The 9,911-nt window shown below is 34.4% G+C and overlaps 2 protein-coding genes across 3 annotated transcripts; one reads left to right on the top strand and one right to left on the bottom strand.

The window, feature by feature from the left end:
* Positions 1 to 1,630: 1,630 nt before the first annotated feature.
* Positions 1,631 to 5,029, top strand: LOC111901994 (carbon catabolite repressor protein 4 homolog 1). Its single transcript, XM_023897861.3, has 10 exons — positions 1,631 to 2,252; positions 2,327 to 3,116; positions 3,203 to 3,373; positions 3,462 to 3,548; positions 3,654 to 3,707; positions 3,826 to 3,917; positions 4,017 to 4,131; positions 4,223 to 4,370; positions 4,456 to 4,617; positions 4,687 to 5,029. The coding sequence occupies exons 1-9, from the start codon at positions 2,095 to 2,097 to the stop codon at positions 4,599 to 4,601; spliced, it is 1,761 nt and encodes a 586-aa protein (XP_023753629.1). The 5' UTR covers positions 1,631 to 2,094; the 3' UTR covers positions 4,602 to 4,617; positions 4,687 to 5,029.
* A 136-nt stretch (positions 5,030 to 5,165) lies between these two features.
* LOC111901995 (probable protein kinase At2g41970) lies at positions 5,166 to 8,093 on the bottom strand. 2 transcript variants are annotated; one of them, XM_023897862.3, is made up of 8 exons: positions 7,775 to 8,093; positions 7,355 to 7,538; positions 7,001 to 7,242; positions 6,805 to 6,931; positions 6,467 to 6,734; positions 5,969 to 6,101; positions 5,746 to 5,832; positions 5,166 to 5,662 (listed from the first exon to the last, which is right to left on the bottom strand). In XM_023897862.3, the coding sequence occupies exons 2-8, from the start codon at positions 7,467 to 7,469 to the stop codon at positions 5,543 to 5,545; spliced, it is 1,092 nt and encodes a 363-aa protein (XP_023753630.1). In that variant the 5' UTR covers positions 7,470 to 7,538; positions 7,775 to 8,093; the 3' UTR covers positions 5,166 to 5,542. The 2 variants fall into 2 exon arrangements, with proteins under 2 accessions (XP_023753630.1, XP_023753631.1); XM_023897863.3 differs by lacking the exon at positions 7,775 to 8,093 and having other exon boundaries at positions 7,355 to 7,768.
* Positions 8,094 to 9,911: the final 1,818 nt, after the last annotated feature.

Consider the following 9,911-nt stretch of genomic DNA (forward strand, 5'->3'; position numbering starts at 1 on the left):
TGCAGGACAAACCTAATATCAATGAGTTTTTTTCTAACATCGTACATTGATATAGGTTATATAGATAACTGATGAGGATGATGTGAATCGTTTAAAAAAAATTATCCAACAAGTTTGGTGATCCAGTGGAGAAGATACATATTGTTCAATACAATATCACAAATTTGATATGTTGTTAGTGGGACTAATCTAGTAGTGGAAGAGGGTCCGATAGCATAAGAAGGAAAATTATGATGAGAGCAGATCCATCGAAAGAGGTAGCAACAATCAAGAAGGTATGTATACCTATACAAATGATCCTCACAATGTTGGTGGATATGTTGAATATAGAACACTGATACAACAAAAATTCAATCCAAAATTTGTTTATGACTAACCAATATGCGTATAAACAAATTCAGTATGTCGATCCTGTATATAACATACCTTGTTAAACGTTCGTATTACAATATCATACACTATAGTAACATATCCAACACCAATTGTACCAAATCAAACATCGGTTCTACCATATTAAACATCGATAGTTACATGTCAAATGTTAGTAGAACGAAAAATTTAGTATGTCGAACCAATAAATTATTAGAAATTTGGTCATGATGATAATGTTACATATAACCATGATGATAATGATGGTACCTATCAAAATAAAGGTGACAATGATGATTTTATATAAATCGATGATCCAAAAAAAATGAAGTTGCTTTAAGCAAATCAGACACAAAAGAAGATGATATTGGAATTGAATGGTTGATTGTAGTCAACAATTACACTTAAAAGGCCATTCTTTGGTATGCTAGATATACCATACTGTCTTGCTAGGAATATGCAGTCGGTTCATCGCACAACCAAAACCCGCCTAATATAATAAATGTGCTACAAATTTACAGCAATAAAGAAGCTCTTCAACTCGTACTAGGAATAAAAAAGTAAATGTAAGACATTTCAATACAAAACTATCAGATCTAGCAAAAAAAATTGCATGCAAAATGTGTAATAAAAATTGTCCATGATATGTTTTAGTTGTAAAACTGAATTACTATAGCATGTTATTCAACATAACTAAACCCAAACCATCGTCAAGCAAACAAAAAAGTGTTGGAACATTTTACCGTGAAAACCACATCCAACAAGATTTAACTTTAAGATTCAACATTCATGTTTTCTACAAACAACCAGATCGTGCCAAGCAGTACACATTTAATTTTAAAGAGACACTCAAGCAAATTCATTTCCCAAATAACCCATCTACTGTTACAACTTGGAAAAATGTAATCCTATATATATATATATATATATATATATATATATATATATATATATATATATATATATATATATATATATATATATATATATATATATATATACTTTAGAACTAAATTAGTATGACTTACAAAACTCCAAAATTCGAAATTAAGAAACACAATAAAAAATAGAATTTATATTAACAAATTATATAAAGATTTTTGCATGCCGCATAGATTTTCTCAAATGATGACAAGCAAAAATTACAAATTTTAGATATTTTATAAAAAACATTAATAAAAATAATGTAAATGTTAAAAGTATAAACTAAAATCTCACCTAATAAAAACCACAAAAACCACTATGCAAAAAAAAGGAGAATAATGCCCGGTTTACATACAAATAGATATATACAAGAAAACTGAGTCGTCTTCTTATCTGTGTTTGTAAAACCCCAAATACAACACGCCCAATCAAATCGATTTCAAACCCTAAAATTCTCGTTCCTCTGATCAATCATTCAATTAGCCTTTACCAATTTCATGTCCCATCATTTCTTCAAAGATATACAGAGATAAAGCACACGTCTTCCGGATCTTTCATTGCAGCAGCTTGTTAATCGATCTTGGAATCTTGGTCAAATCAAAGGAGGGTTTTTGATTTTGAAAAAGAAAATCAAAAGATTGGGCAAGGCTGGCGCGTGTCCAAGATATGTAATGGCGGATTCGCCAGGTGTCCGCCACGTTTTCTTGCTCGAATTCGTTATTGTTATTCTGCTCTCATCTTCGCTGTTCATCAAATTAGGGTTAGGGTTTGTTGAAGCTAGTTGTTGTTGTGATTAAAAGCATGCTGAGCGTGCTGAGAGTGCACCTCCCGTCCGATATTCCGATTGTGGGTTGCGAGCTTTCGCCCTACGTGCTCATCCGCCATCCCGATAAGACTGTCTCCACCGAAGATGTCCCTGAGTCTTCTCCAATTGACAATCATTTTCTGAGATATAAGTGGTTAGTCAGTTACTCTTCGTCGCTACTCTTTACTCATTTGTAATTAACAATAAACACATCTTCTGGTTTTACAGGTATCGCATACAAAGTGACAAGAAAGTCGCGATCTGTAGTGTACATCCATCTGAACAAGCCACTTTACAGTGTTTAGGCTGCGTGAAAGCCAAAATCCCTGTAACCAAAAGCTACCACTGCACTCCAAAATGTTTCTCAGATGCATGGCAACACCATCGTGTCCTCCATGAACGTGCTGCTACTGCAGTTAATGAAAACGGAAATGAAGAAGAAGATATCTACGGAAGATTCAATAACACAACATCGGGGGTGAATAACACAAATGGTACACTACCATTACCATTGTATCCTGCTACAATCACACAAAGAAACGGTGGTGAAACTTGGTTTGAAGTTGGACGTTCAAAAACATACACACCAACAGCAGATGACATTGGCCATGTTCTTAAGTTTGAATGTGTTGTTATAGATTCAGAAACAAAATCGCCTGTTGGACATGGGAACACGATACTGACATCGCGTGTGATTCCAGCTCCTTCACCAAGTCCAAGAAGATTGATTTCAGTCATTGATGGAACAGGGCATTTGGATTCATCTTCTGGAACTTTTACTGTGCTTTCATATAACATCTTGTGTGATTCGTATGCTACCAGTGATGTTTATGGTTATTGCCCTTCGTGGGCCCTTTCTTGGCCTTATAGAAGACAGAATTTGTTAAGAGAAATTGTTGGGTACCTTGCGGATATTGTTTGTCTTCAAGAGGTTCAAAGTGATCATTTTGAGGAGTTTTTTGCCCCTGAGCTGGATAAGCATGGATACCAGGCTCTTTTTAAGAAAAAGACATCTGAGGTTTGTTTTTATTGACTTTATTGACCTTTCTTGTATCAAAAAATGTCGGAGAATTCTTGTTTATGTAATTTGAATTGCTATTTTAGGTTTATAATGGAAGCATTCAGACTATTGATGGATGTGCAACATTTTTTCGAAGAGATAGATTCTCACATGTTAAAAAATACGAGGTTGAGTTTAATAAAGCTGCACAATCTTTAACTGATGCTTTGGTTCCTAATGCTCAAAAGAAAACAGCCTTGAATCGATTGGTCAAGGTAGCTTTTTTTCCCCTCTATATTTATGTTTCCTCATGGGTAATTTGGTCATTTCTGATTAATAATGGGAATGTTCTGTTTTTAATAGGATAATATTGCACTGATTGTTGTTCTAGAAGCTAAGTTTAGCAACCAAGGTGTTGATAATCTTGGGAAGCGTCAACTTGTTTGTGTGGTAAGATTTATGGGTCTTTTTTTGAAAAAGATTTATCGGGTTTTTGTATTTTTAAGTTTTTAAATTTTATAATTTCCCTTTTTTCTCCCTTGTTTTGGAGTGTAGGCAAATACCCATGTGAATGTTCAGCATGATCTAAAGGATGTGAAACTGTGGCAGGTTTTTATCTTTTCCCATATCTTTCTTGTTATTTGTTTTCGTTTTAGCTTTAACAAAAAAAGTTTTTTTTTTCTTCTTGTTAAAAAACTTAAAAACTATATAATTGTGAAAATTGAAGGTTCACACACTGTTAAAAGGATTGGAAAAGATAGCTGCAAGTGCAGATATTCCAATGTTAGTCTGTGGCGACTTCAATTCAGTTCCAGGAAGGTATGTTTTGTATTCTTATGTCATATATATTTATAAAAATAAAAACTGTTTTATGTTATATAATGTTTATTGAATTATTTATTATAAACCGAATTTCAGTGCCCCTCACGCACTTCTTGCAATTGGAAAAGTTGATCCAATGCATCAAGATTTAGCAGTTGACCCTCTTGGAATCTTGCGACCTGCCACTAAACTCACTCACACTCTTCCCTTGGTAAACCATTTTTTTTTTTTTTTGAAAAATATAATATAAATGTCATGAGCTTTTATAAAATTTGAATGGATTTGGTTATATAATTATGTAGGTGAGTGCATACTCATCGTTTGCTAGAATTGGTGGTAGTCTTGGTTATGAGCAACAAAAGAGGAGAGTTGACCCTAATACAAACGAACCCTTGTTCACTAATTGTACACGTGACTTCATTGGCACACTTGATTACATATTTTATTCAGGTATACATTTATATATTTATATGTTTATATTTTATTTCAGTGTGGTAATTCAAAGTGTTGTTTTTTTATTTTATTTTATTTATAGCGGATAGTTTGAGTGTGGAATCATTGTTGGAGCTTTTGGATGAGGATAGTTTGAGGAAAGATACGGCACTTCCTTCACCAGAATGGTCTTCAGATCATATTGCACTTTTGGCTGAGTTTAGGTGCAAGCCTAGAACAAGAAGATGATCCATTTTCATTTTAGGCAAGTGATTGTATTAATTGATTATTTTGTTTAATGAAGGTATGCATGTTAATGATGTTGATGTTGCAGATGATGGTGAAAGAGGCTTTTAAAGCAATGTAAGGGAAAAAAAAACTGTGAAAGAAGTAGATCGTTAGTCTTTGTAGGGAATTTGTGCAATGTGCAATGATCTACTCTACACTCTGTATCATGCTACCTTTTGGAAAAATCCATCATTTTTAGTTTTTTGTTTCTTTGTTTTCGATAGAAATTTAATTTTCACAAGTATAATTTAGTCATATGACCCTTAAGTTGAAGGGCAAGTGTTTCCAATGGTGATGTATTTTCTTTGTGATAATGGTGGGTGGATGAAAGAGAACATACAAATAGAGACTTTTTTGAATACAAAGGTGCAAAAGATCTTTTTCATTTATTGTTTGATTTTTACTTGGTTGTCTGTTTGGAGTTATTAATAGTTGTAAAATATGCTTCTCTTTCTTTATATAGAAACCAATGATCATGGAAAATGATAATTGTAGAATATGATTTACTAAAAAAAGAAGAAAAAATAACATTGTAATGATTTTTTCGTGTTGATCCGTTGTACAAATGTTTTTACATGAAAACTATCTAAAAACATGTTATAGCAACTTATAAATGCTACGGTAGGGGAAAACAATGAATCAAATGTGGATCAAGATTGTTACATATGTTTTTCCCCTAAAGAATACACAATACACAAGATAAAATCTTTTAAATCTTTAAATACATGGGATTGGGATGGGAAGAAGATGATCATCTCTGAGCTTCAAAATTGTCTGCCCTTGTACCACTTTGAATCCTTTCTCTGGGATTGTTGTTATATTAGCAAGGGAATGGGATTCAAGTAGTCAAACATGCTGACATGAATCTTGAGTGAGTGTGGTCTAATAAATATTCACAAAGGTCAAGACTCTGAGGCTGATTGCTTTGAGTTGAGAAGTGGTTGCAATGCTTTCGCTACAATTGTCATATTTGGCCTAAAATCTGCCTCGTATTGTACACATAGTGCTGCAACTGCTGCCATCTGAAATTATTAAATATATTTACTTTATTGTATGATATTTGTACCCAAAATGAAAAAAAACATAAAACAATATATAAACGAACCTTAGCAACTGCCTTTTGGGGATAATCATTACCTAACCTGGGATCTACACATTGCTTCACTTTATCCTCACTCAATCTTGGAGTCGCCTGTTTACAAGCATATCTTTAGCAATATGAGTATTATTATTATGCATTCTTTTCCATTTTATTTCTACAAAATGTTTCTCTTTTTTTTTTTTATATTATGGTGTTAAAAAAAAAAGAAAGTAAAAGTGTAACTGACCCAAGTAACAAGACTCTGTTGGCCTTTAGGCATTGTGTGATCCACTGGTTTTCTTCCTGTCAAAAGCTCCAAAAGAACAACCCCAAAGCTATACACATCACTCTTGTGTGTTATTTGCCCTGTCATTGCATATCTGAATAACAAACACCAATGTCACATCATCTCAAAATCATAGTATGATATAAACATATCCTGCAATTTTCCATTTCAAGTCTTTTGGTTTTGGACCGAATGACCTGTCTAAATATGAGTAAATGACCATTTTTACCCTTCTAAATGGATTAATGATGCAGGTGTTGACTTTCTTTTTTTTTAGAGTAACAACCATTTCACCCTTATGTTAGTGCTGAATGGACAAGTCATGTCTCTGTCATAAAGACTGTTTCTTTTTTGGACCAAATGACTGTATAAATGACCATTTTACCCTTCTGTCTGAATGCATATAGTGCCTTCAATTAACCTATATGAAGACAAAAAGAAACATGCAGGGAGACTTACTCAGGAGCATGGTAGCCAAAAGTTCCCAAAACTCTTGTGGAATGCAATCGAGCTGTGTTGTCAGAAGACATATTGCACAAACTGAAATCGGATATTTTTGATTGAAAATCATCAAACACCAACACATTGCTTGACCTTATGTCACGATGAACTACTGGAGGCTGAACCTTTTCATGTAAATACTCAAGACCTCTTGCTGCTCCATAAGCAATTTTAACTCTCTGGTTCCAGTTCAAAACTATCCCACCTTCATTACCACCCTTTTTCCCTATATATATTCATAAAAACCATATCTTTATGTATCCTTAAATTCAAAAAGAAAGATTTCTAAGAGTTACCATGTAATATTTCATGCAAACCACCCTTGTTTGCGTATTGATATAACAAGATTCGGTTGCGTTTTTCCAAACAATAACCACGCAATTCGGAGAAGTACTCGTTTTTTAGTCTTGAAATCATGGATAACTGCATGTATATGAAGAAATCGGGTGAAGAGATACTCTTTTTTTTTACTAAAAATATTGACATGCTAACCTTTTCCTTAAATTCAGATTCGGGTTCGGTTGAAGAGGTGGTGTCGAGTTTCTTTACGGCTACTTCTTCCCCATCTTCTAACTTTCCATAGAAAATCCGACTGTAAGAGCCTTCACCAATTAAAGATTTTGGACCAAAATTATCTGTCATTTTGATTATTTCATCAAATGATAAAGATGGGGCTTCAATTGGCAAATCTTTTTGAGGCCCAGCTCCATTGGTTCTTGGTGCTCTCATGCTGCCTAAGATGGATAAATAAAAGATGCTAAACATAATCACAACTATGTTTTATGGTGTAATTAGATGAAAAATATATATATGAATATATCACCAACATGTATGGAGGTTTATTACCTCCACCACCATAAAGGGGTCCTCGAGGTGGTGCTGTCTGGCAATTGTTTGTGGTTGCACCATCTTGGGTACTCTCGTTCTCTTTTTTCTTAAGACAGGATCCACAGCAACGCATTCTTTAATTGGCAGACTACAGGAATCAGGTTTCTGTGTTCTATCTTTATGATGTCACCCAATCCAATTTCTGCATCCAATGATTTGAATCAATCCAAAAAAGGGAAAGACACAATTTTGATAAAACGAAAGGTGAAAATGATCCAGCCAATGTGAAAAAAATCCCATCGGTTTCCAAAGCAAAGCTCATTGAGGCATTTACACGAACACAGCATACGCACAAACACTTAAACGAAGCAACGGCAGAGAATCGGTCCATATGGAAAGGAAACATGAAATGAAGAAACAAAAACCGTAACAGCGTACCCCATAATCATAAATTGAAGCCGATTACGATGGAAGAAAAGGAGAACCAATCCAACGAAGCTTGGTTGACGAAGGAAGAGAAAGAAAGCAGAAAAAGTTTGATCCAATTCTTTTCCTGTCTCTCTCTCTCTCTCCTCACTCTCGTCGGATTGCGAAAGACGGAAAATTGAATTCAGAGGTTTGTATCTGGTTCTCATGGGAATCATTTTCTGGTTCGAGTGCTTCCATCAACCGCTAAAAACGGGCGCGTACGTGTAATTCAAGTTCCTGTTATTCGGCTCCATTGCTTCTACCCGTTTTGTTATTCGGATCCTGCATTTTTATCACATATATATTTAATCGCAAAAAAAGGTGCAATAATATTAGGTTCGATCGTTACAAAGGAATATTGTTTAAAGTAGAAAAAATGACTGTTGAGGATAACTAACTATTGCGTTTGTTGTCATTTGGTCTATTTCTTTTTTTTTGTACTCAATATATATCATCAAACTTGTTGTTTGTGTTCACCATAATCCTTTTGATCGGCTTTTGACCTGTGATAGCCGGTCAAATGGTTATGGTGAACACAAACAACAACTTCGATGATATATTGAATACAAAAAAAGGAAAGTGACTCAATGAGAATAAACTCAACAGTTGGTTACCGTCATTAGTCATTTTCTTGAAAAAGTAAAATGAAATTAAAGTTGCAAAATTATCAAAGACCGCAACCTTCTTTAGCCATAACGTGTATGAAGAGCGTTTCATAGGGGTAACTTTGTTAAAACATGGTCTATGCTTTGTTTACTGTAGTTAGATGTCAACACCTCTCTACAAAAGGATATGACTGTGTATGAGAGGTATATCTATCAACATAAACATTTACCTCAAAGTATATTATGGTGATGTGTTTGCAAAAGCGGGATGATATTGTACATATTGATGGTGTATCTTATCCCATGAATTCGATCTTAAAGCTAAGTAAACTCAAAAATCACAGCACTTGTGATTTCACTCGTTTGTAGAGTTGTCTAGAATCCATGATACGATAAATCATTTGATTGAAAATGTAAATGTAGTCATAAGGATCCCCTTGATTATTTTCCCCTTTTTTGGCAGCATCAAATTGGGGAGGACAGTTAGGATGAGGTGAATGAGTTATTGGAGGAGGATGAGATGGTGGAGAAAAATTTGTTGATGGAGGTGGAGGTGGAGGAGGATTATCACCTGGAGAGTTTGTTGGAGTGTCATCAACAACCATATCATCATCATTATCATCATCACCCAAATCAGTAAGTCGTTTTATTGTAGCCACATCTCTTTCAACTTTAGTCAATCTTTTATCCATTGACTGAGTTAACTTCACATTTAAAGACAGTTGATAAAGCACAACAGTTTTAAAGTTGGAACTTGAGGACTTACAAAAGTCCAAAAGATGCACAACAAGTAGATGAGAAGAGTTTTTTGCGGAATCCAAGCCCAAATGTCACCTTCTTCTTTTTCTAATACCCAAAATCAACACGAAAGACTTAGAAGGCAAATTGGAGGTTAGGCTTTGCTTGGAGGCTGAGAGAGTGTGATGAAGCTAAGGGTGAGCAACCCTAGCTATCACATTGTAACGCCCGCGTTTCCAGGCTAGGCATTATCATTGATGTAATAGTCTAGGTTAACCCTTGTAACTCTTTTTGGAGTATTAATGATGAAATATTTGAGTATTATGTGAATTATGTGTATTTGTATGCTTATTACTTAATTATAAAGATATAATTAATAAATGATAAAATAAACGTCAAAATTAAAGTATGAGATAAGCCCGATATCTTTGCATAAAGATGTAGTGGTCGAAACAAGGATTTCGAAGATATAAAGAATGCCGAAATCCGAGTTATGACCTGTCGAAGTTTCGCGACAGGACCGGCAACGCTGAATGACGTAAAAAGTGAAATTTACGTTAGAGCGATATTTAGCCTTAGTGATCTAAACGAAATTCGTAGAGTTCGTTAAACCGAGAGCGTGCATAAAAAGAACGCCCAAATCGACTTCGTATGAGGAAGTTATGATTTTTCGAAGTTTCGACTTAGCGGTATGCAGCCCGAATACTCGATTTGAGATCGAGTGGTTTTTAGTCGAAACAATCTAAACGAGAATTGAATGTATC

This window comes from Lactuca sativa, chromosome 8 (genome assembly GCF_002870075.4).
Source record: "Lactuca sativa cultivar Salinas chromosome 8, Lsat_Salinas_v11, whole genome shotgun sequence".
In the NCBI taxonomy this organism is placed as follows: Eukaryota; Viridiplantae; Streptophyta; class Magnoliopsida; order Asterales; family Asteraceae; genus Lactuca; species Lactuca sativa.

Bases quoted from the DNA above. Each gene is read 5' to 3' on its own strand.
- LOC111901995 (XM_023897862.3), bottom strand. From the start codon at position 7,469: ATGCGTTGCTGTGGATCCTGTCTTAAGAAAAAAGAGAACGAGAGTACC. The intron at 6,102-6,466 runs GTAAGTCTCCCT...TTTGTTATTCAG, and splicing joins TTTGGCTACCATGCTCCTGA to ATATGCAATGACAGGGCAAA. The intron at 5,833-5,968 runs GTCAGTTACACT...GCTTGTAAACAG, and splicing joins AACAGAGTCTTGTTACTTGG to GCGACTCCAAGATTGAGTGA.
- LOC111901994 (XM_023897861.3), top strand. From the start codon at position 2,095: ATGCTGAGCGTGCTGAGAGTGCACCTCCCGTCCGATATTCCGATTGTG. The intron at 3,918-4,016 runs GTATGTTTTGTA...ACCGAATTTCAG, and splicing joins TTCAATTCAGTTCCAGGAAG to TGCCCCTCACGCACTTCTTG. The intron at 4,371-4,455 runs GTATACATTTAT...TTTTATTTATAG, and splicing joins TGATTACATATTTTATTCAG to CGGATAGTTTGAGTGTGGAA.